Here is a 27,397-nt window from a genome sequence, read left to right on the forward strand (position 1 = left end):
TCATATCCATTTTGTCGCCTCTTATTAGCTCACAGGGTTCAACTGTGGCCTGAACCTTTAAAGGCAACCCCTCTGCCACAATTACGGGGCTCTGGATGCTAGTTATAAACCTTATCATAAATTGTAAGTGTGGTGATAGGATCATAATATTTGAAGTAAATCTCTTTAGAACCAATAAATTATTGTTATAAAATTTTACAGGAAAAAATAGGAGTTATGAACCTCAACATACATAAATTAAATCCAGTTATAACTATAAAAAATATAGTAAAGAATATTTTACTGCTAAAAAAATTCAGAAGTATAGACAAGGGTGCTGATGATGGTGCAAGTAGGACAGATCTCGGTTTACTTTGTATAGTCAAACTAAGGAGAGGTGACAACTAGTTAATATCCCCCAAAGGTTTGTTATGGCTGGACATTCTCCGAGACAGTTTTAATGTGTGCACAAATTTGACGGCTTATATAACACTGCACGTAAATAAAAATCACAATTTAATTTTTACTCTGTACATAATGCTATGGCTTTAATTGAAGCTTAGACTGGTTATGCTAATGACAGGTACAAAAAATTGGGGATGAAGTGAAAGAAAGTGACAATAAAACATTTTTCATAGTTTTTATTTTCAGATTTAAAAATCCTTCAACCAATACAGTCATATGGTAGGTCAATAAATGATAACAGAACCGTGAATATATATTTTGTAATGATGAATTTTTATACATATAATTCAACAACTGAAGAACACTTACAATCAACTTAAAAGTAAAATTCATTTATAACATAAACAAAATCTTATTTGGATGATACTTATACACAACTCTTCCTTTATTATCTCTTTTCCATTGTCATTTTTTTCCCATCCTTTAATATGCTTCTTTCTTTCTTATATTATATTCATTTCCTTTATTACTTTTTATTACCATACACCATATTTGTTTCTTGTTTAACATTTACCAAATTTTTATTTTCTTATACTTTTTTCTTGCATACATGTACTTCCAAACATCAAAGTTCAATTCTGTTTTTCGAAATTTCATTTTCTTTCTTATTTTCTAATTTTTTTCATGTTCTGTTTTTTTCTGTATATCATACAATAATTCTAACAATGGTATTTATTATTTAAATGAACACTGGTTACGTTTTTAATACCTTCAGAAAATTCTAAAAGAAATCATCAGAAAAACAATCAATAAATGTTCACATGCATATAATTTCAAATTCTTAAGTTTATAGCATTCAGAACCAAATAAAGAAAACAAAATAAAGGTAACATGTACTTAACATTAACATAGTACAACTTTAATCCTTACACCCCTAATCTTGTATAATGAGTTTCACCTGCTTTGAACTTTTTTTTGGGGGGGTGTTTTACGTCACATTGACACAGTATAGGTCGCGACGTTCCAGCTTTACTGGTGGAGGAAGACCTCAGGTGCCCTTCCGTGCATTGTTTCAGGCACGAACGGGCATCTGAGTAGAACCACCGACGTCCATGAGCTAGCTGGATAGCTTCCTCACATGAAAGAATCTAAAGTCCCTGTCGGGATTCGAACCCACAGCAGTGAGGGGCAAGTGGTTTGAAGTCAATGACCTTAACCACTCGAAACTGTACACATATATTACTTTCTATATGGACTTTAGACACTAGGCAGTTTACCATAGTAAAAGCTAACCAAACTTAATACTGGTAAAATACGACAAACAAGATCAACAAGGAAAGGTGGCATTCAATGAACACAGGTAGGACTTAAATTACAAGAAAATTTAAAAGCCCGAAGTGAGCAGTGTTAAATTTAACAATTGAACCACATTCTTCTGTTAGTTTTTAGTCAATACACTACAAGCTACAATGCCCGACATAATGAAAGTTTACTGTAACAGCAACCCATGGACATAACAAGCAGATTGACACACAATAATGTATTCAACCATCTCTTCTATCACGGAGTAACAGTTGATATTTCTTCTTTAATCATGAAGTAACAGTTAATATCTCCTTTTTCATTATGAAATAACAGATTATATTTCTCTATCATAAAGTAACAGTTGATATTTCTTCTTTATTATGAAGTGACAGTTGATATTTCTTCTTTATCATGAAGTAACAGTTTATATTTATTCTTCATCATTAAGTCACAATTGGTATTTCCTCTTTCATCGCGAGGTAACAGTTTATATTTCTTCCTCATCATGAAGTAGCTGTTAATATTTCTTAGTCATCATGAAGTAACAGTTTATATTTCTTCTTCATCATAAAGTAACATTACTATTTCATTTTCCAGTGCATTTTGCTTAAGCATATATATTATTTTTCCAATAGAAAGCATCTATAAAGTCTCTCCAACTTAGAGTCTTTAAATTTGGGGACAAAGTTCACTTTAACAACTTCTGAAAATCCTTCCTTCTTTTCTGGTATGACATACTTCTTCCTAGTAAATAAAAAATATAATTTTGTTTGATGTCAAGATCTTTTCCAATCAATATTCAATCATATATAGCTCAAAGTTTAATTTATATTGCTCTCTAACTCTGAGAAATTTGAAGTCGAATTTCAATATAGCAGGTGAGAATGCCACAGTTCAGAACTGTTCACTATTTGGGGGGGGGAAGATGTGTAAGTGGCCGGATAGAACAGTTGGTACAGCCCCGAAATGGTTATCTGAGTGTCTGACGTTCGAGTCCCAGTCTGTCTGCACATTTTTCTCATCCTGTGGCATATACATAAATAGCTAGACTGATTCAAATTGAAAATTGTTAACTAAGGTTCAAACCCCTTAACAGTTCAAATGTTATCTTATAGATTCTCTAATGAATGATATAAATTCTTTGCACTGTTGCAGGTATGGGCACACCAGTTGGACCCCTAACTTCCTGAAGTATTGCAGAAGAGGAACAGCACATGAAGAATCAAGTGTCACTTCAAGAACACTCATTTATTTAATGTCAATAATCTTATCAATTCAGTCACGGAGGCCACTTATAAGAGTAACACATTTTATAAATAGAGGATATTGAATATTGTAAGTTCAATACTGAATTTATTGAACTTGTTGAATAAAATTATATTATGCTCACCAGAAGCTCACATAATATTATTGGGTTCAATAAATTCAGTAATGAGCCTACACGATCATATTATTCTATTTATAACATAACCAAAATAAAGACTGTTTAAAGAGAAAAATAATCATTTTTCATTGACACGCCTATAGAGTAGCACTAACATTTAGCGTGTCTTTATACTATGTTTGTATAACCTAAATGTCGTCATGTCAAAATTTATACACAGCTGTGCAATACCATTTTTACTGAGTCGCAAAAGCGGAACTGGTATTTCCAACTTATTATTTGACATAGCAAGTATATATAATAAAGTAAAAATAAAAAATTTACCTAAATGTATTCATTATCATATCATTAATAGCAGCATGTGACTTGTCAATTATCTCCCGAAACTGAAATACAATAAAGACTGGTATAATTATATGAGAAATAAAGCAGATTTTGCCATCAGCAGGTTGGTGTAGTGCATTTTATTCATGAATAAATATAATAAACTCTATTCTAAAAACATGTACTGGCAAAAAATTTCAATTTCTATGAAGAGTATATTGTATAAGTGGATATTTGGGCTTGTTGAAAAGTTAGCGAATTTAAAATTCCAGACGTTTTGGTTGAGTTAAAATATTACTATAGCAATCATGTCAGGGTAGAATTTAATGACAGGTTGGTTGATATTTACGCTTCAGGAAATTTTAACGATTTTTGTCAATTCTGAAAATTTGCCAATATTTCCACATCGCTAACTTAACCACTTATACAGTACATCTTGATATCCCCCAACTAGGAATCTAGCAATTAGGGTTAGTCATTTGTGAATAAATCTATTACCTATTATTTAAATCTGCTAGAAACTGGCGAAAGCTAATAAGTGGACATCAGTGAGCCATTATTTCATATATATTTTATAGAATTATTTAATACATTTATGAATTCAACTAAGTCTTTTAATATATTTGTATGCTTGTTAATTCAGCTTCCATATGCCACAGTGGGTGTTTAAAGCATCCCTTAAATAAATTAAACAAAAAAACGTCATATATAATGACTTACCCGTTCATTGTGTTTCGCATGTTCAAAAGTGGTGGTGAAAATAAAACATCTACATGGTACCCCACTTGTTGCTGCAGCTTGTAAATACCTGTAAGATATGTACTCTAAATGTCAGGTGTCGTGTTGTTGTTGCCATGTTAGGTGTGTTATGTTACGACCCACATTTTAAGACACATACTCGAATTTTTCGGTTACAATATTTACATTGTGTTATTGCATACTTTTTTTTCTGTTAGAAATTTGAGCAAAATATCTTTAAAATCTCATTATTTATCTAAAAACTTAAAATTACAACTATCAAGGTTTCATAATATTGGTAATGTTTAAAAGTCCATTCATTCATTTAGCAACTTTATGGAAAAAAATTAATCACATCTTAACTTATCAATATGTCATGCCAAGGATTAAAACCTCTGACAAGGGGAGTGGTGGCCTAAAGGTTAATGTGTCTGCCTCTCAACCTAGGGATCATGGGTTCTAGCCCAATTAGGTCACGACCATGTTTCTTCATATGACACCAGTACTGGTTGGTCCACAAAGCAGACTCGAAAGTGATTAATATAAGTAACTAGAACTTTTTTCGCAATCGAGCTTAAATAAATATGTTTTAAAACTTCTGATCTTAAACATTTGCAGACATTATGCTTCTCTTCACAAGACACTATATATAGTCATGGAAAAACAACGTAATGGATTTGGTGACAATATCGACACTTCGACTACAATAATTATATATCAGGATCCATTTTTATAGTAATTGGGCTTACATGAGGTAGTATATAGATAATAAGAACATGCGATATGATCTAAGATCAGAATACTACAAGCCATGAAATGATGGATCCATGCATGTCCAAGTATTATGTTGTTCATATTGTGAAGTGATACAATATTTTAGAAAAAATAATCATAATAAATTGTTGTATAATATCACTCAGAACATTATCAACATTTTTCTTTCCAAGCAGTTGTATATAAGAATATCCAAATGAAATATTTCTGTTGTTTTTATGAACATTTGAAATACTTATGGAAAATGTTTCCATTGTAGACCAATTCACTTTAAAATATCTATACAGAAATAAACTTATACCTTGCCCTAGATTCCACGTCAGCATTGGTGTTATCAACTACCACACTTGAACCTTTCTTCAAACTATCTTTACATAGAGCTAAACATTTCTGCCAAGTTTTTAAGGTGTCCTGAAACACAGAGAGATGATTCAGCAAGAATTTAGATTACTTGTTTAAATAATTATATCTATTCTTTATTTGTTCCGGATTCAACCATACGCTGCTGGTCCTGAAAGTGATTAGCTTTTGCAACTAGTGTAGAGCCAGGCCAGCCTACACACCCATTCTGTCTTACCAAGCTCTATTCAGTTGGCTGACTATCTGTTCTTTTCATTTTAATATCCCCAAAACTGATAATGGGCAGCTCCCAGAATGGAAGCTGGACAAGTCCATTTTAGAAATTCTGCGGGTTAAAAAATAGTGGCAGCATGGCCGAGTGGTTAATGCGTCGGACCAGTAATCTAAGGATTACTATCCGTCCGGGTTCAAACCCTGTCAGACGCAAGCCGTTGTTTCTTTTAGCAAGAAACTTTGCACTCATTGCTCAGTACTGGTTGGTTTCAGGAACTGATTTGATAGTGTGTCTATAAGCTTTAAGCTTCCATTACAATCAAACTAAAATAAATTCTGTATAAACCAAATATTTAAAGTATCATCAAATCAACACATTACAGTACAGTACTCCTATTATTCAGTGCCAGGACGTGTACGATTTAAATGAACAAATTATACTTAATTTTGAACCATTAACATGACTTAACAAAATGAAAATACATACCCTGTTTACAACAACATAGCCTTTAGGTTCAAGATACTTCTTGGCAAAGAAAGATTTCCCAGCTGGAACAAGAAAAAATTTGACATTTAATTCATCAAATATTCAGGAAATGGCAATTTATAATTTTTTGTGGCTACATTTTGGCCGCACAGATTGCACTTCAGTTTCGTTACATTTATTGTCTATCTATCAAATGTTAAAATCAATTATAAAATATTAGTTTTAATTAGATCTAACTAAAATGTAAAACAACATTTAACTAAAATTTATAATGAAGACAAAACAAAATTCACTAAAGGAAACAAAGGATACATGTTTATGATTTAAATACATAGTTTTTTAAATGTTTATAAAAAAAAAAGAAGCAAACAATCAATGTTAAATGTTTTCAAATTTACTTACATGCAGGAAACCCTGCGAGCAATATAACCTGAAATAAAGGAGTAATTTGTATTTCATATTTTACTGACAAGCAATTAACTACTTCAAAATTATGCATAAGTGTTCATTGTTATCTAACTGAAACTTGCACAGTTCACTTACAAAATCCCTCATGTACAGACTCAAACCAAGTCTGCAATTTTTGTAATAAATGTTAACAAGTGATCATTTTTTTTTCCAGATTTTTATTTTTTTGCAACAGACAAGATAGCCATAGACTAATTTGTCTTGTATGATCACAGAAAAAATATCTCTAAGTGTGTAAATTGCACTTGAATAATGATCCCAGGCATTACCAATGGTTATCTAATACAGTACATAGCATCGCACATTTATCTCAACCATATGAATATTTGAATATTTTGTGTATACAGTGTTAATACAACCACCTATTAACCTGCAGATTTAGAACTACATTGTATTCGGTCAAGAAGTTAAAATAGAGTTATATTGATACAATTGTACTTGTTATATGTTTTTGGTTTCGTTTTATGTCACACCAACACAGTTTAGGTCTTATGGTGACTTTCCAGCTTTACTGGTGGAGGAAAACCTCAGGTTCCCTTCTGTGCATTATTTTAGGCACTAATCAGCACCTAAGTAGAATCATTGACGATCCTTAAGCTTACTCGATAGCTTCCTCATGAAAAATAATCCATAGTCAATTTCGAGATTCAAACCCATAGCCGTAAGGGGAAAGTGGTTAGAAGTCATCAACTTTTACCATTCATCCAGCTTATCAGTTTCAACATATTCAAGTTTAAACAGAATACTTTTGGAAAACACGGCAAGATATAAACAAATCCAAGTACCTCCTGACTGCCTGAAGTCAGCCTAGCATCTGCTGGATCTAATAGTTGTGTTTTAGGACTTAACTTTCTCTGAAAGTAAGGCAGTAGAAAACATAATCATCATATCTATTTTTAAAAGATTTTGAAATCTTTACAGGTAGATTTGTTAGTTAAAGCTTAAATCAGTCTAGTACATGGACCGGTTCTAAAAATACATGTAATTTCAAACACCAAATTAGTTGCCAAGTTGCTTCAAGGTTGTATTGCTATTTAAGAGCTATTTATAACGCTTAAGTGACATTCCTTTCTAAAAATACAAGATAGTGGAACCCAATTATTCGTTTTACTGATTCAAATATAGAGAGTGGTAAGGTAGATTACAGGTATCGAGTGGTTTCCTTATTCTTTATGTATTTTATCGTCAGTACATTTCATTTTCCACCTTAATTCTTTTGATTTGACAATTACATGAAACGATTTATATAACAAGAGGGCCATGATGGCCCTGGATCGCTCACCTGACACAACCGCATCCAAGCAATGTCTTAAACAAGCATCATGGCCAAGTTTGATGACAACTGAGTCAAACATGTGACCTCTAGTGTGTTATAAAGATTTTTCCGTATTTGGGCAATGTGACCTAATTTTTGACCGGACACGACCCATATTCAAACTTGACCTAGAAATCATCAAAACAACCTTCCTGACCAATTTCCAGGAAATTTGGATCAAAACTGCAGCCACAAGAGTGTTTAAAAGATTTTTCTATTTTTAGCTCCTGTGACCTAGTTTTTGAACGGACATGACCAATCTTAGCACTTGACCCAGAAATCATCAAAACAACCTTCCTGACAAATTTCCAGAATATTTGAATCAAAACTGCAGCCACTAGAGTGTAAACAAGCTTTTTCTATTTTTTAGCTCCTGTGACTTAGTTTTTGACCTGAGATGACCCATCTTCAAACTTGACCCAGAAATCATCAAAACAACCTTCCTGACAAATTTCCAGAATATTTGAATCAATACTGCAGCCCCTAATGTGTTAACAAGCTTTTCTATTTTTAGCTCCTGTGACCTAGTTTTTGACCTAAGATGACCAATCTTCAAACTTGACTTAGATATCATCAAAACAACCTTCTTGACAAATTTCCAGAATATTTGGATGAAAACTGCAGCCTCTAGAGTGTTAACAAGTTTTTTCTATTTTTAGCTCCTGTGACCTAGTTTTTGACCAGGGATGACCCATCTTCGAACTTGACCTAGAAATCATAAAAACAACTTTCCTGACAAATTTCCAGAATATTTAGATGAAAACTGCAGCCATTAGAGTGTTAACAAGCTTTTTCTATTTTTAGCTCCTGTGAACTAGTTTTTGACCGTAGAAGACCCATCTTCGAACTTGACCTAGATATCATCAAAACAACCTTCCTGACAAATTTCCAGAATATTTGGATGAAAACTGCAGCCACTAGAGTGTTAACAAGCTTTTTCTATTTTTAGCTCCTGTGACCTAGTTTTTGACCGGAGATGACCCATCTTCGAACTTGACCTAGAAATCATCAAAACAACCTTCCTGACAAATTTCCAGAATATTTGGATCAAAACTGCAGCCACTAGAGTGTTAACAAGCTTTTTCTATTTTTAGCTCCTGTGACCTAGTTTTTGACCCGAGATAACCCATCTTCGAACTCGATCTGTATTTCATTGAGACAAACATTCTGACAAAGTTTGATGATGATCCAATCAAAACTGTGACTGCTAGACTGTTAACAACCCAATTGTTGACGACGAACGACGCACGCTGGACACAGCCCCATCACTATACCTCACCTTGACCACTTCGTGGTCAGGTGAGCTAAAAATAAGAGATTTATCCTTTAGAAAAGCTGCTGCTTTAAATAAATTTCCACAATTAACTGCTATACTCATTAACTATAGTAATAATACTGAGTGTACTTTACTAAGTTTATGACCATATAATCATACTTACAGGATCAAACTCTGGCATACTGTATTTAGCTGCAGGGTAACCAACAAAATACTCCTCAGGTGTCTTGAATTCTAAATCAATATTCAATGCAAACTAAAAGAAAACAAAAACAATACAACACTCATTATAAAACCAAAGTATTTTTCAAACACATCATGTATGATGGTGACGTAAAAGTTTTTTGTACATGTATATAGAAGAATGAGTGCAGGTTCAATACTGAATTTATTGAACAAGTTGAATTAAATTATATTATGCAAGCCTCAGGACAACACGAATAAAATATTCTATTTATCACATATCTAAAATAAGAACTTTTAACAGTAAAAAGAATTGCTTTTTCACAGATGCACTAATAGTGCAACGCTAACATTCAGCACCTCTTTCTACTACACGTATGTTTGTATACCGCGAATGACCTCATGTCAAAATATACAAACACAACCGTGCAATACTGTTTTTACAGAGTCGAAAAAGTGGCCCAGGCATGTGATAAATACATTTACTGTATGCATTAAATATACATCATTTGCAGATTAAACAATGTAAAACAGATTTCCTTCTGCATGCACATTATATATTTAAGGACAAATTTTCTGTATTTTAAAGGTATATGATTATACAGCTATTCATTGAACGTGGCTGTCAGACAAGGGCTTTCATGATCACAGCAGCATGAACAAATTTGAGAATTTTTACAACTGTGGTCTAACACATGCCTTAAAATATTAAGAAATAATTTCATATTTAGCAGCTGAGATAGCTATAACAAATTATTATTTCATATTTAAGCAATTGAGATCACTATGACATACAATTATTTCATATTTAAGCAATTGAGATTGCATTAACATAAAATCAGGCCTCGACATTAGCGGTGGTCCGTTGGTCCGAGACCACTTAATTTTGGCAAGGACCACCTTATTTTAAAACCCACTGGTCCGTCGGACCACTTGAATTTTCTGGTTGATGCAAGGCTCATTTGGGAGAATGGCGATTTGGTCAGAAACATGTTATATAATTTTGTTTAAAATCTATGTCCGATGTACATGTATATGGTTCATTAATCTCTGATTCGTTAAAGAAGTTCTTAAGTCATCAAAAACTTTCATTTTAAGTCGCTCGCTAAAATTTTGATTATCAAGTTAAAAGAGTTAAGAATTTGCGATATAAATTTAGGTACAAAATTCATTCAAATGGTGCTAGTAATTATGCATCGTCTGATAACCACGGCAGAACCATTAACATTTATGTTATGTTACATGTTAATCAACCGTGAGTATCCGATGATGGTAATTATATGATATTGGATAAACTTAAATTTCAGATACTTGAATAACAGCAGCAAACGAAAGGAACTGGAAAAAAAACATCTAGTAATTCTATGCTATTTATCTTTACTTTAACTGTTTAACGATAAGAGATCTGTTTCTTCTAGAGTAATAAATTATTTCAAAAGGTTAAAAATACCCAATGTCAAAAATGAATATCAGCCAACAAGCAACAGGGAGGTAAAATTTTGTATTATAAATCTGTGAGAAAAATAAGATAAGTTATAGTAAATAATAACGTTGTCATTATTTTAATAATTTAGATATTTCCTTGTTTTCAAAGACAAGAATAAGATAATTTATTAGTTCCATTAAAAATGTAGTTCCATTAAAAATGTAGTTCCATTAAAAATGTTAATCTATAAAAGATAATATGTTATTATCATGATTATAAGACGTACCACGTATCAGCAATGAATATTTGAATAACAGTAAGAAAATAACAGACACAAATGGCTTCACTATTCCCTAACTTTATGTGAGGGAGAAATCACTTTAATATAAAAGTTAACATAAATAAAGAGCTCTGTTGTGTATTTTTGACTGAGATAAAAACAAATAAACAAATAACTATACGATAAAATACCTGACTTGCTCTCCCTTTTCTGATTAGATGAAAAATATATATCTAAAAATATCTGTTTTCTTTAAAGGTTAATAACACATCTTTGTCATAAAGTTTAAACATTTTTTTCTACATTTGCAGTAAAATGATATAATAATGATAACTGACCACCTGACTTCTGGAAGGACCACCTAACTTTCAAATCTAGTGGTCCGGCGAACCACCTGCTAAAAAAGTTAGTGTCGAGGCCTGAAAATGATTTCATATTTAAGCAAATGAGATCCCTATAACATAAAATTATTTCACATTAAGGCAATGAGATCACTATAACCTCTTATTATTTCATATTTAAGCAATTGAGATAACTGTTACATATTTACCAGTCTGTCACTACAAGAGAAATCTTTTTTCTTTTTAGGAGCCCAGTCTTTAGGTCTGCCAGCAGCATCTAGATGGGACAGAAAAATTGTGATACAGTCCTACATATTCAAAGTTTAGCATTATATTAAACCAATGAAAGTTTTCTAAAATTTAGTGATCAGTGTGGCGAAGAGTGGTTTGTTTCAATTGACAAAATTGTAACCTTTGCTTTGTTTTCTGTGAAATCTTATGTGTGTTGGTGTGGTGTTGGTAGTATTCACTCCGGATCAGGGCAGTAAGCAACATTGAATTAACAGCGCAGTTCAGCCTACGCATCATTCTTGGGCAGGCTATCAAGCAGTTTACCAGTACTTGTTGCCTTCACTTTCGCAAGTAACTGATTACTTCTGTACATGCCAGAGCAGAGGTACAGTGCGAATAATTGTAGAAAGGATTTCATGATCAATCACAACGAAAGTGACCTGCGTCGTCAGGGAATCAAACTCGGGCCGTCCGATTGACAGTCTAACACTCTACCTATTGAGCTAACTGGACGGCTTTCATACATGTGTTATACAGATATCAAATATTTATGTCCACTATTGTTTTATCTATGTTATCCAAAAAAAAGTAGAAAAATACTGTTGTCCCAGCAATATTTGATGGACCCTCGTATCATAGGTGTTTTTTTTTTTTTTTAATTGAGTTCTAAAAGAAGCCTAAGCTTTGATCAATGCCTTGCAGAGTAATAGCAAAATTTATCTAAACAAAAACATCAATAAAGATATATTTGATGAATTCATCTTACATTACCTCCAACATAGAAGCTCTGGGACACTTCCACTTCTACTCCACCATTTAACTGAGCAAAGATAAACAAACCATCATATTAACAAGAGCTGTCGGTAGGACAGCAACGCTCGACTATTCTTAGTGCTTGATAGTAAAAAAAAATGCTTGATACAATTACTTCCTCCTGTTTACAGGTTGGGGTAATGATGGTGAACAAGTGTGCCAAGTTTCAAAGCCATATGTCAATGGACTTTGAAAATATTTGAACTATTACAAAAACTTTAACGTAAATTCTAAGTCGAAAAAGGGGCATAATTCTGTCAAAATGCTTGATACAGTTACCTCCTCCTGTTTACAGGTTGGGGTCATGATGGTGAACAAGTGTTCAAAGTTTCAAAGCCATATGTCAATGGACTTTGAAAATATTTGAACTATTACAAAAACTTTAACGTAAATCTAAGTCGAAAAAGGGGCATAATTCTGTCAAAATGCTTGATACAGTTACCTCCTCCTGTCTACAGTTTGGGGTAATGATGGTGAACAAGTGTGCCAAGTTTCAAAGCCATATGTCAATGGACTTTGAAAATATTTGAACTATTACAAAAACTTTAACGTAAATTCTAAGTCGAAAAAGGGGCATAATTCTGTCAAAATGCTTGATACAGTTACCTCCTCCTGTCTACAGGTTGGGGTTATGATGGTGAACAAGTGTGCCAAGTTTCAAAGCCATATGTCAATGGACTTTGAAAATATTTGAACTATTACAAAAACTTTAACGTAAATTCTAAGTCGAAAAAGGGGCATAATTCTGTCAAAATGCTTGATACAGTTACCTCCTCCTGTCTACAGGTTGGGGTCATGATGGTGAACAAGTGTGCCAAGTTTCAAAGCCATATGTCAATGGACTTTTAAAATATTTGAACTATTACAAAAACTTTAACGTAAATTCTAAGTCGAAAAAGGGGCATAATTCTGTCAAAATGCTTGATACAGTTACCTCCTCCTGTCTACAGGTTGGGATCATGATGGTGAACAAGTGTGCAAAGTTTCAAAGCCAACTGTCAATGGACTTTGAAAATATTTGAACTATTACAAAAACTTTAAAATAAATTCTAAGTCGAAAAAGGGGCATAATTCTGTCAAAATGCTTGATAGAGTTACCTCCTCCTGTCTACAGGTTGGTGTCATGATGGTGAACAAGTGTGCCAAGTTTCAAAGCCATATGTCAATGGACTTTGAAAATATTTGAACTATTACAAAAACTTTAACGTAAATTCTAAGTCGAAAAAGGGGCATAATTCTGTCAAAATGCTTGATACAGTTACCTCCTCCTGTCTACAGGTTGGGGTCATGATGGTGAACAAGTGTGCCAAGTTTCAAAGCCATATGTCAATGGACTTTGAAAATATTTGAACTATTACAAAAACTTTAACATAAGTGGTTACGCCGACGCGGACACCAACGCCGACGCCGACGCTCGGGTGACTACAATAGCTCTACTTATTCTTATCGAATAGTCGAGCTAAAAAGTGGGGGCATGACCAAGTGATTAATGCATCAGACCAGTATTCTAATGGATGCTATCCTCATGGGTTCAAACCCCATCAGGGGCAAGTCGTTGTTTTCTTCAGCAAGAAACTTTACACTTATTGCTCCATACTGGTTGGTTCCAGGAATGAATTTGAAAGTTCTTCTATAACCTTATAGCTTCCAACACAATCAAACTAACATAAATTCTGTATTAAAAAAACTATCATATCAAGGCTTTAACAATTAAATTGCTATTAAAATTTCTATCTAAAAGTCTAAATTCTTAATAATTTTTTCATATTACATGTACATGAATTTTGCAACCTGTCAATCAGTTCAGTAGCCTGCAGATTTAACTGACATATGTCAACTGAGTTTTACTTTTAATGCATGATGACCTGTCCATTAAATGACTATACATGCATACATTTTTATTATTTTCTCTAAAATGTGCGGTGCCTTGAATACTTATTTTACTAATGAAGATTTCTTACTGCAATACTATCTTATCAATTTTATACCAATTGCTCTACATTTATACCGGTTGTTCCACATTTATAATAGTTGTTCTACACTTATACCAGTTGTTCTACATTTACACTAGTTTTTCTACATATACAGTAACACATTATAGCAGTTGTTCTAAATTTACACCAGTTGTTCTACATTTACACCAGTTGTTCTACACTTATACCAGTTGTTCTACACTTATACCAGTTGTTCTACATTTACACTAGTTTTTCTACATATACAGTAACACATTATAGCAGTTGTTCTAAATTTACACCAGTTGTTCTACATTTATACCAGTTGTTCCACATTTATAATAGTTGTTCTACACTTATACCAGTTGTTCTACACTTATACCAGTTGTTCTACACTTATACCAGTTGTTCTACATTTACACTAGTTTTTCTACATATACAGTAACACATTATAGCAGTTGTTCTAAATTTACACCAGTTGTTCTACATTTATACCAGTTGTTCTACATTTACACCAGTTGTTCTACATTTTATACCAGTTATTCTTCATTCATACCAGTTCTCCTACATTTATACCAGTTGTTCTTCATTTACACCAGTTGTTCTACATTTCATACCAGTTATTCTTCATTTATACCAGTTCTCCTACATTTATACCAGTTCTCCTACATTTACACCAGTTGTTCTACATTTTATACCAGTTATTCTTCATTTATACCAGTTCTCCTACATTTATACCAGTTGTTCTTCATTTACACCAGTTCTCCTACATTTATACCAGTTGTTCTACATTTACACCAGTTGTTCTACATTTATACCAGTTATTCTTCATTTATACCAGTTCTCCTACATTTATACCAATTGTTCTACATTTACACCAGTTGTTCTACATTTTATACCAGTTATTCTTCATTTATACCAGTTATCCTATATTTATACTAGTTGTTCCACATTTATAATAGTTGTTCTACATTTAAACCAGTTGTTCTACATTTTATACCAGTTGTTCTACATTATATGTAAGTTATTCCATTCAAAGAAAATGACAGTGTGACAGGAGGATAATATAAGAGTAGGTCTACCACAAGAGTTCTACATTATATGTAAGTTATTCCATTCAAAGAAAATGACAGTGTGACAGGAGGATAATGTAAGAGTAGGTCTACCACAAGAGGGATTACAATTACAGGGCTGACAGGTTAGATCTCCAGCTACTTTCACAAAAATTACTACCAAATCTTTTGGTTTGGATAAGATTTTAAATTTGATAAGACTTTAAATAAACTGTGATTCTGTGTAACATGACTTTAGACCTAGCACCAAAAAAAAAAAGTTGTTTTTTACTGGAATAGAGTGATTTCTGTATCACACTACGATCAAATCAATTAAAGTACCAACAGTAAATTGGAGTCAGTGGCTCATGTGTGTTTCTGGTGGTTCTTCTAAAACAAATATCCCACACTAGAATAGGGGAAACATACTAATTTTTAAAATGGCATATTTATTACAGAAAATATTACTGTAACAGTATATGCAAAATGTGACTTTTGACATCTTATGTTATTTCATTTATTTTAATATTTCATCATATATTTCTACTTCAAATATGTATGTTATAGTTGTACACAAACCTTATCTGTAAGAAAGTCCCACATGCCAGGGCAAGGTTTTCTATATAAACCACCTTTTGTTGACACCAAAATCTAAAATTGATCATAAACATTGGAAAACAATACATTGTTCTTTACTCAAAATAATGTAAAGCAATTTTAATATTCATTTTTCATAAAAAACCTGTTAAAGCACAAGTAAATATACAAAAGAATATTATATATATACTCATAAACAAGAGGGCCATGATGGCCCTGAAGTCTCTCACCTGTATATAGGCCCCCGGAGCGGGGCCAGTTTAAACCCCAGGGCTTTTATTTGAACAAACTTGGTAGACACCCATTAGAAGATATTTCATGCTCAACATCTAAGGTCTAGCTGGTCAAGTTTTTTTCTTTACACGTATAGTCAAAAACAATGACATACCTGGGGCAGGGCCAGTTTTGACCCAAGGGCTTTTATTTGAACAATCTTATTAGACACTTACTAGAAAATGTTTCATGCTTAATATCTAAACTCTAGCTATTCGGGTTTTTTCAAAGAAGACTTTTTAGTTTTTGCTATACACATATAAGGAAAATCAATGTCAGCCCGGGCGGGCCCAATTTTAACCCCAGGGCTTTTATTTGGACAAACTTGGTAAACATCCATTAGAACATGTTTCATGCCAAATATCTAAGCTCTAGCTCTTTGGGTTTTTTAGAAGAAGATTTTTTAAGTTTTTACTATATGCATATAGGGAAAATCAATGACCCCCTGGGGCGGGGCCAATTTTGATCCCAGGGCTTTTATTTGAACAATCTTGGTAGACACTCATTAGAAGATGTTTCATGCTTAATATCTTAGCTCTTGCTCTTTGGGTTCTTTAAAAGAAGATTTTTTAAAGTTTTTACTATATGCATATAGGGAAAATCAATGACCCCCTGGGGCGGGGCTAATTTTGACCCCAGGGCTTTTATTTGAACAAACTTAGTAGACACCCATTAGAAGATGTTTCATGCTAAATATCTTAGCTCTAGCTCTTTCGGTTCTTTAAAAGCAATTTTTTTAAGTTTTTACTATATGCATATAGGGAAAATCAATTACCCCCTGGGGCGGGGCCAATTTTGACCCCAGGGCTTTTATTTGAACAAACTTGGTAGATATCCATTAGAATATGTTTCATGCTAAATATCTTAGCTCTAGCTCTTTGGGTTCTTTAAAAGAAAATTTTTTAAGTTTTTACTATATGCATATTGGGAAAATCAATAACCCCCTGGGGCTGGGCCAATTTTGACCCCAGGGCTTTTATTTGAACAAACTTGGTCGACATCCATTAGAACATGTTTCATGCCAAATATCTAAGCTCTAGCTCTTTGGGTTTTTTAGAAGAAGATTTTTTAAGTTTTTACTATATGCATATAGGGAAAATCAATGACCCCCTAGGGCGGGGCCAATTTTGACCCCAGGGCTTTTATTTGAACAAACTTGGTAGACACTGATTAGAAGATATTTCATGCTAAATATCTTAGCTCTAGCTCTTTGGGTTCTTTAAAAGAAAATTTTTTAAGTTTTTACTATATGCATATAGGGAAAATCAATGACCCCCAGGGGCGGGGCCAATTTTGACCCCAGGGCTTTTATTTGAACAAACTTGGTAGACATCCATTAGAACATGTTTCATGCCAAATATCTAAGCTCTAGCTCGTTGGGTTTTTTAGAAGAAGATTTTTTAAGTTTTAACTATATGCATTTAGGGAAAATCAATGACCCCCTGGGGCGGGGCCAATTTTGATCCCAGAGCTTTTACTTGAACAATCTTGGTAGACACTCATTAGAAGATGTTTCATGCCAAATATCTTAGCTCTAGCTCTTTGGGTTCTTTAAAAGAAGATTTTTTAAAGTTTTTACTATATGCATATAGGGAAAATCAATGACCCCCCGGGGCGGGGCCAATTTTGACCCCAGGGATTTTATTTGAACACTCTTGGTAGACACTCACTAGAAGATGTTTCATGCCAAATATCTAAGCTCTAGCTCTTTGGGTTTTCTAGAAGAAGATGTTTAAAGTTTTTTCTTTTGGTTGCCATGGCAACCAGAGTTCTGCATGGAATGGAATTCTTTGAACAACTTTGTTAAGGCTTCACACAAGGAACATCCCTGTGAAGTTTCATTAAGATCTGCCTTATGGTTTCAGAGGAGATGTCATTTGAAAAGTGTGAACGGACAACGTACAACGGACGACGGACGAAGAGTGATCCTAATAGCTCACCCTGAGCATATGCTCAGGTGAGCTAAAAATTGAAAATCGTATTTCAGTTTTACTCTTTACACCATTTGAATTTCAATTTTGGGTTAATTTTCATAATTAGAATGGAAAAAGAGTTGAAATTCTGCACACAAGTTATTGGTCTAGATCTACACCAAATGGAACATTTATTGCAAATAATTTATTTCAGTCCTGTTATGTCAAAAAACCTCAGTGGAGTCCCTTTAATAAATTTATATGATATATATTTATGTATACCTGAACTGGAATTCCAATCTCATCCAATACATCTGAAAACTTAGATTTCAAATCTGCCATATTTGTTTTACCCTTTGACACACCCATCTGAAGTAAACAAACTTCGAAAGTAAATACAAACTCATCCTTGTAAAAGAAGCATTTCTTTACATGGATGAAATTTAGAATTATTAATCCCTTTGAAATGGTTTCATATTTTGATAGCAAACATGCGTATAGCAATAGCAGATATATATAGCAGATAGTTTCTGAGAAAATAGACCTTAACATAAAGGTTAATCAGGGCAAAAAAAATCTACATAATTGATGTAAAGATACTGTTACTGGAATGTCCTCCTACCTGATTTGTGATGAAGACAACTTTATAACCATCCTCGTGTAATTTCTTCAACTTCTTGGGAATCTCCTTGTAGTAAAGCAGCCTTTAATAAAACACAACAAATTATTTTCATTAACTACAAATGTTTAAAGCCATGTTTAGAAGTATCACCCTTGTCCTGCTGAATTTCTAAAGTGATCTTATTTGACTTATATTTTTGGCAATTTCTATCATCAATTTTAATTATCATTTATTAAAAGAACTCCAATGAGGTCAAAAATCTAAAAGACATGAACTTCCAATTTCTTACATAGATCACCTGGGGCATCTAAAATTGTTTGGGGACTGGTCTGGCTCTATACTACTGGCAAAGGTCAACCACTTCTGGTTCAAGCTGGGCTCAGGGCTAAATGCATTAAAACCATTCAAATTTTATTTAAATAATATGAATAAGCTCAGAAATTCTGAGCTTGAAATCAGCACCAAAATTACAGTTTCATTTAAAAAAGTATTAAACCAAAGAGAACAATGCATATTATTTGCTGTTTCAAAAGCTGTAAAAATTTAAGAGTTCTATTTACCTCCAATCCCCTGGATGTGTTGGAAACACCTTACCAGATTGTGTTGTTATAATTGTACCGTCTATATCAAATGCTGCTACCTGAAACATAAAAACAGCATGACTGATTTTAAACAACATCGGGTTTACAAGTAGTTAGTAATGAGTTTGTAATGCCTGCTTTGTCTTTATGTTCTAAGTTTAATTTTATTTCTGAATTTACTTTATCTACCTTAAAGAGTGCACAGGATTTGTAATCAAGGACAAAGCCATTCTTCAAGTAAAATTTCTCTTTGACAATTAAAGATCCAGAAGATTGTATCTAATGATTATTTTTTTTGTCTCCACTGATTCAGGTATCATGTTGGATTAGTAATTTGTCACTTTGAGATATTGATAATTAATGGTGAGGTACGCAGTAAAGCTGGTTAGAAGGACTGACTGCCAAGATATGACCAAAAATTGTGTTAAAATCACCATAAAAACCAACTCATGAATTTTGTAAACATCAAATATTTTCTTATCCTTTTTTCTCGCGTATGACCACGATTCTTTTTTATACTGTTTAGAATGTACATATTTGAGCCAAAAATTTTTAATTGACCGTTTGAAGCTTCTAGTCTTTTTTTTTATAGGAAAAAGTAAAACAAACCTTTTTCCTATATTCAAGTCCTTTAGCTGTAAAAACATGGAGAGTATCGTACTGATCCCATCGCGATTCTGGGGCAGGCCCCTTGTAGACAGGCACAGCTTTTATGTTAGATGGAAGTAGTTTAGATGGACTTTCTGGCACTACAATAGTAAACATAGTAACTTAGTGTCTTCATTTTGTGGTTATGAAACAAAGTTATAAACAAGAGAGCCATGATGGCCATAGATTGCAAACCTGAGATTCACTTGGGCTGTCATAGATTGCACCAATGTTCAACATTTGATTTAAAGTTGATTAACATTTTAGAATATCAGTCAGGAGAAAGCCTGCCCTGATTCAATACTGATCACATACACATCCCCCACCTACTTTATCACTTATATCACTGCAAATGCTCAGAGAAATTAAGTAATAAATTTCAGATCAAGCAAGATATGTCACAAAATGTACAGAATTAAAAAAGAAGGAACTTACCTTTAAATGTTTCACCATTTGAAGAGGAACTTGAGGATTTTGTTGGAGTTTTTATATTTTTAGCATTAGATTTCAGGAGCTCCAACTTGGCTTTCACATCGTTCATATGTTTGCCATCATCATCTTTGTCGTGAATTTCTTTTGACGAACTTTTCTTACTGGAATCATTGTTTAATTTTTGTTTCTTAGAAACAGGGTGGTTATTTTCTTCAGTAGACTCTCTTTTCTTGCTCGACTTTGATGATGATGATCTATCGTCATCTTTTTCTTCAATTTCCTTTGAAGAACTTTTCTTGCCAGAACCACTATCATTATTCAATTTTTGTTTCTTAGAAACAGGGTGGTTACTATCTTCCGTAGATGGTCTTTTCTTGCTTGATTTTGTTGACGAACCTGAACCGGATGACTTTGATGATTCATAACCTGATGATGAGGATGATGACTTTAATGATGATGAACTGCTAGTTGTTTTAGGAGTTGAACCAGAACTAGATGATCTGTGTTTGTTTTTTTCATGGTTTGCAGTTGCTACATCTGAGTCTGATTTGTGTCTAGGTTTCTTATCATCAGAATCCTATAGTGGAATTCAGAAAATAATGTGTTATTCAAGAATTACCGGTACCTTATTATTAAGTATAATTCTTCTTGAACAGTCCTTCCTTTAAAGGCCCATTATGCCTCAGAAATGCTATCATTTTTATTTCTCAAAAACTTTTTATTTTTGGTATCTTGTTATACATACATTGTAATTACTCATATGTCACACAGATGAACTATCTTCTGCTTTCTTTGCTCTGTTGGCAATTGATGTTATTATAGTGAATTTGTATTTTGTATGGAAGTCAAAATACCACTTTGTTTACATTTTGCTACCTTTACGATATCTGACTGCATGTTCAGCACTACTTTCTCCAATTGTAAAACATCTTACATGTACATGCTCTACATCCATCATTAAAACATTAGTAAACATATGTTTGACATTTCTAAACAATTAAAACTAGAACTATCACTAAATGTGATTAATACCCCCGCAAGACTGCTTCGGCAATGAGGAAGTTACTAGTAACAGAAAACCTTGCAAAAGAACTGAAATAGAGTTATGGTTGTGGGCAATTAAAGATAGTTGTGTTTCTTGTATGTTGCATTTCCTTTCAATGTGGTTGGCCATTGATGAAGTTTTATTGAATTACTCTGTATTAAGTCCAAAAAGAGTTATGCTTCTTGAGCACTGCACATCCTCTCATTGCGCTTGACCATTGAATGAAGTTTCATTGAATTCTAAACATTAGTATTTATGTTATGCTCCGGACAAGTAAAAAACAAAGAGCAATATCTCTACAAATACTGAAGATGGAGTTATGGCTATTGTACACTGCACTTCCTCTCATTGCACTTGACCATTGTATGAAGTTGTTTTGAATTCCAACTACTATTTTTCAAGTTATACACTGGACAAAAAAAGTAACAAAGGGCAATTACTGTAATTAGTCCAAATAGAGTTATGGTTCTTGTGCACTGAACTTCATCTAACTGCCCTTGACCATTGTATGAAGTTTCTTTGAATTCCAACCATTAATTTTCAAGTTATGCACTGGACAATAAAACATCACAAAGGGCAAAAATTCTTAAATGAATCAAGAAAGAGTTATGGTTTTTGTGAACTGCACTTTCTCTCAATTTACTTGACCATTGTATGAAATTATATTGAATTCCAACTAGTAGTTTTCAAGTTATGCTCTGGACAAGAAACAAGAGGGCCATGATGGCCCTGAGGTCGCTCACCTGTATATAGGCCCCCGGAGCTGGGCCAGTTTAAACCCCAAGGATTTTATTTTAACAAACTTGGAAGACACCCATTAGAAGATGTTTCATGATGTTAAGTTTTTACTTCACACATGTAATGAAAAACAATGATCTCCCCTCCCCCCCCTGGCAGGGCCAATTTTCACCCAAGGGCTTTTATTTGAACAAACTTGGTAGACATCCATAAGAAGATATTTCATGCTAAACATCTAAGCTCTAGCTCATTGGGTTTTTTTAAAGAAGATTTTTAAGTTTTGTAACTACACACATATAGTTGAAAACAATGACACCCCTGGGGCGGGGCCAGTTTTGACCCCAGGGCTTTTATTTGAACAAACTTTGTAGACACTTACTAGAAGATGTTTCATGCTTAATATCTAAACTCTAGCTCATTTGGGTTTTTTAAATGAAGATTTTTTATGTTTTTACTATACACATATAGTTAAAAAGAATGACACTCCTTGGGCGGGGCCAGTTTTGACCCCAGGGCTTTTATTTGACAAACTTTATAGACACTTACTAGAAGATGTTGCATGTTTAATATCTAAACTCTAGCTATTTGGGTTTTTTCAAAGAAGATTTTTAAGTTTTTGCTATACACATATAAGGAAAATCAATGACCCCCCCCGGGCGGGGCCAATTTTGACCACAGGGCTTTTATTTGAACAAACTTGGTAGACACTTCTAGAAGATGTTTCATGCTTAATATCTAAACTCTAGCTATTTGGGTTTTTTAAAAGAAGATTTTTTAAGTTTTTACTATATGCATATAGGGAAAATCAATGACCCCCGGGGCGGGGCCAATTTTGACCCAAGGGCTTTTATTTGAACAAACTTGGTAGACATTCACTAGAAGATGTTTCATGCCAAATATCTAAGCTCTAGCTCTTAGGGTTTTTTAAAAGAAGATATTTAAAGTTTTTTCTTTCGGTTGCCATGGCAACCAGAGTTCTGCATGGAATTAAATTCTTTGAACAATTTTTAAAGGTGACCACCCAAGGATCATTCCTGTAAAGTTTGGATGAAATTGGCTTAATGGTTTATGAGGAGATGTCATTTAAAGTAAAAGTTTACGGACGGACGGACGCCGGACGAAAAGCTATCACAAAAGCTCACCCTGTCACTTTGTGACAGGTGAGCTAAAAAAGCAATGGAAAAGGAACAAAGGGCAATAACTCTATAATTACTCTGGACAGAGTTATGGTTCTTGTGCACTGCACTTTCTCTTCTGTGATTGACCATTGTATGAAGTTGTTTTGAATTCCAACCAGTACTTTACAAGTTATGCTCCGGACAAGAAAAAGTATCAAAGGACAAAAACTCTGTAATTAGTCAAGATGGAGTTATGGTTCTTATACACTGCACTTACTCTTATTGTGCTTGACCATTGTATGAAGGTACTTTGAATTCCAACCAGTAGTTTTCAAGTTATGCTCCGGACAAGGAAAAGTAACAAAGGGCAAAAACTCTGTAATTAGTGAAGATGGAGTTATGGTTCTTGCGCACTGCACTTCCTCTCAATGTGCTTGACCATTGTATGAAGTTATACTGAATTCTAACCATAAGTCTTCAAGTTACAGTCCGGACAAAAGAAAGCAATGGAAAAGTAACAAAGGCCAATAACTCTGTAATTAGTGAAGATGGCATTATGGCTCTTGTGCACTACACTTCCTCTCATTGTGCTTGACCACTGTATGAAGTTGTTTTGAATTCCAACCAGTAGTTTTCAAGTTATGCTCCGGACAAGGAAAAGTAACAAAGGGCAATAACTCTGTAATTAGTGAAGATGGAGTTATGGTTCTTGTGCACTGCACTTTCTCTCAATGTGCTTCACCATTGTATGAAGTTGTATTGAATTCCAACCATTAGTCTTCAAGTTATGCTCCCGACAAGGAAAATGCAATGGACGGCTGGATCGACCGACCACCGAGTAACTCCTATATACCCCTCAAACTTTATTTCGGGAGTATAAATATATGGATTTATGAGTCATAATGTACCTTTAACAATATTTGTATAAACTTAATAATTATATAAAATTCAAAAACACATTTTTGTCATTACAACTGATGTATTATTTTTACAGTAAAATCTTCAATTTGTAATTGACAAAGTCAATAATTGTTTTAACTTTGAAATATTTACTATGCATAGGATGTCAATTTTTGTCATATAAGAATGCTATCCAAATAGCTTAATACAGAAGGTCTGTGTTCTGCAAACTTGTGCCTGACAATATGAAATGGAGATGCATGAAGTTTTTCTCGACCTGGAAAGCTGGAAAGTCCCCAACTAATCTTTAAATTGTCTTACTGACTTAAAACCTCACATTGTCACAAAAAACAAGATCTCTCTCCTTACCTTTAACTTATTTATATCAAGTTTTTGTGGAAAACATCCAGTAAGGACATGCAAAGTAGAAGTTGGTGTCATGATGTATACTTTATCTTTTATCATTTCAATGCCATCAATGGCAGAACTATTCTGACCTAGTTGTACAGCTTGGACCTCTCCTGTTGTCAAATCAGCTGTCAGCTGCACTGTAAAAATATTTTCATTATCAATTTGACTGTTTATCATGTTTATCTAAATTGACTGAAGGTAATGTCAGACAATTTTAAACACATTATATCCCACACATATTAAGGGCATAGCAGATACTTACCCATTTTTATTATAATAGCTTGGCTCATTTTCCCTGTGGTTGTGAAGAGGGTTTATAATTGGCAAGTAAATAAACTGATTTATCTTGGAAATCATATCAACAAGATGTGAAAGCTGCTAGCAAAACAGATCAAACATGCAAAAGTTTAACCAGGATTTTTTAAGTTAAAAAGGGCCATATAAATTTAGATAAAAAAAAATTCTAAAATTATAGGAAATGGACTGTCAAATCCAATTATAATCCCCAAAAAGAGGTTCCAGTTACAAGTGTAAGCATTCAGTAGCTTGCAGGCAAAACTTAACAAGAATTTTTCAAAGTTCACAAAGGGCCATAATTCAATCAGGTCATGTTAGTAAATTATCAGCCTTTTGATAATGACCTAAAATTATAAGATCAAAGACATGTCTTGTGTTTTCAAACTTTTCATGTCAATACCTTTAGCACTACTTTGAAAAGGTGAATCTAAAATGCAAATTTTTTATATAGAAATGTGTCTAAAGACGTGAATGTCCAAGCTAAATATGTTAGGACACAGAATAATATAAACAAAAATGCAATGATGGGACAGTATATCTGGTATTTTAGAAATAAAAAACCTTTGAAAGTAAGAGGACAGATGGCTGTTGGTAACTGCTGATTTCAAAATACCTTGATGCATGACAGTTATAGACCAGACATGATTTTTAAACTGCTGACCTTTTACCTCAGGTTTTTTTTCAATATTTTGGGAACATGACCCATACCCTTGAGATTGGGAATTTTAGCGGCATTTTGCTCAAAATTTGGGGAAAAAAAATAAATAAAATTTTCAAGTTTCCTGAGGCAATATTATATTCCTAGCTATTAGGATTTAGTTCACAAAAGTAGGTCTCTGGTTTTCATATTTTTGAACTGTGTTATTGTATCACCTGTACCATTTATGAAGATGTTTTCATCTGTAGCTGAAAAAAGCTTGCACAATTTGCAACAATACCCAACTTTTGCACCACTATAATACAACAATTCATACTTCAACTCGTATTTGTTGGAACTAAATAACCTTTGATCAGTGACAGGGACAACTGTATCTGACTTAGACTCGTCGCTAGAACTTTTAAAACCCCGAGAAGGAACATCATTGTGGTAACTCACGGTCACCGTTGAAGGCAATTTCTCACTAGTACTTGCAGTTTCATTCGCCGTTACCGTTTCCAAAGTACAACTCTTTTCCAAGAGAGTCGCTTGCTTAAACATTAGATCAATTTTTCTGTCTTTATCAGTGCTTTTTTTAAGCTTTTTAATGTAATATTTTTTATTGTGAGACATTTTGATTTACTTTCACTTTCATCGATATTGTTAGACCCTCGATAAACTTATACTGAGAAATTAACACATGGGTTGTTTAGACGCCGTATATTCGCACAATTTTACTTTCCCCAAAGATCAATTTTTAAAATTTTTTTTTTAAGTTTTCGATTGGGAATTTTTGTATCAAAATTGGGAAAAAAACATACTATTTTCAATTGGGAATATGACCGAATAACACTTTTAACAGCTATAAAATCGGCCAAAAAAAACCCCTGTACCTCTTAGTGTGATCTTGACCTTGAAGCTTGGGGATAACGCAACATGGAAATTTGATAACAGGGTAAAAAATATCAGATTGTTTACAAATGAAAATCGAAACAAATATGTTGAAACGTGTAACTGATGGGCCTTTAAGACGCCACAGAAAAAAATCTTAATTGACGCATGCTTGGACATAATATATATATTTTTCCATTGTTTAATTGACTAACAGTGACCGGCAAAATGGACATTAAATGTAAATTACAAATAAATCGACCTGTGACATATCAATTATAAATACTGTTTACATGACATGCTTACCTTGTTTTCTCGAGCATCTTGGATCAACAATACGTGTTTCTGGAGATCTCCCTATGAACAGAAGTTCTCTGTGCGGGATTTTAATTGGATCATGTTTACCTTCTGGACAGACAAGTGATATTTCATATTTCAATGAGGACATATTTACGTGCAACCTTTGAAAACTAAAACTAACAAAACGCCTAGTAAAAACAGACAAACTGGTCTCAAATCTGCGTTCAGCAATTTGACAGGCACTTTTAATGCCCTGTCTGATAAACATTTAATGACTGACTCGTTATTTTAGGAACATTGTTTGTCAAGTTTTCTTAAAAGGGCTTCATTTATCAATATTTCTTTCATTTGAAGAAAATCGGAAAATTGCGCGATATTCTCTTTTTAGGAGAGTGATAAAAACCTGAATTGAACCGAAAGAAGTAATAATACCAAGAAGACTATATTTCAACTCAACGAAATTTAAACATCGGTATATAGGTGCGCAGAATAGTGCTAAATTGACCCTGCCCCAATACGTAAATTAAAAACCCAAAAAGGAAATAATGAAAATAATAGTACACACGCTCTTAATAAGCTTTTGACAAGGACATGCCTTTGTTTATTCTATAAACATTTTATACAAAATAGAAAAGTGCGAGGCGTAATTTGTTTCACACATGATTATTTTAGGCCTAGCATTCAGTGT

General features: G+C 33.4%; 1 protein-coding gene across 1 annotated transcript; it reads right to left on the reverse strand.

Annotated features, from left to right (window-relative positions):
* Positions 1–605: 605 nt before the first annotated feature.
* On the reverse strand, positions 606–27,112 carry LOC132755722 (bifunctional polynucleotide phosphatase/kinase-like). The gene is made up of 18 exons (XM_060746641.1): positions 26,716–27,112; positions 24,543–24,721; positions 20,376–20,949; positions 19,902–20,041; positions 19,272–19,351; positions 18,712–18,793; positions 18,372–18,458; positions 15,886–15,957; positions 12,261–12,309; positions 11,468–11,535; positions 9,192–9,284; positions 7,223–7,291; positions 6,372–6,399; positions 5,970–6,031; positions 5,211–5,320; positions 4,118–4,205; positions 3,398–3,459; positions 606–2,433 (listed from the first exon to the last, which is right to left on the reverse strand). Exons 1-18 carry the CDS (start codon positions 26,975–26,977, stop codon positions 2,310–2,312), a joined length of 2,229 nt encoding a protein of 742 aa, XP_060602624.1. The 5' UTR covers positions 26,978–27,112; the 3' UTR covers positions 606–2,309.
* Positions 27,113–27,397: the final 285 nt, after the last annotated feature.

This window comes from Ruditapes philippinarum, unplaced genomic scaffold (assembly GCF_026571515.1).
Source record: "Ruditapes philippinarum isolate M1 unplaced genomic scaffold, ASM2657151v2 ctg97_1_1_1_1, whole genome shotgun sequence".
NCBI lineage: Eukaryota > Metazoa > Mollusca > Bivalvia > Venerida > Veneridae > Ruditapes > Ruditapes philippinarum.

Bases quoted from the DNA above. Each gene is read 5' to 3' on its own strand.
- LOC132755722 (XM_060746641.1), bottom strand. From the start codon at position 26,977: ATGTTTATCAGACAGGGCATTAAAAGTGCCTGTCAAATTGCTGAACGC. The intron at 11,536-12,260 runs GTAATGTAAGAT...TGTCCCATCTAG, and splicing joins CCAGAGCTTCTATGTTGGAG to ATGCTGCTGGCAGACCTAAA. The intron at 5,321-5,969 runs GTATGTATTTTC...TCTGTGTTTCAG, and splicing joins GCTATGTTGTTGTAAACAGG to GACACCTTAAAAACTTGGCA.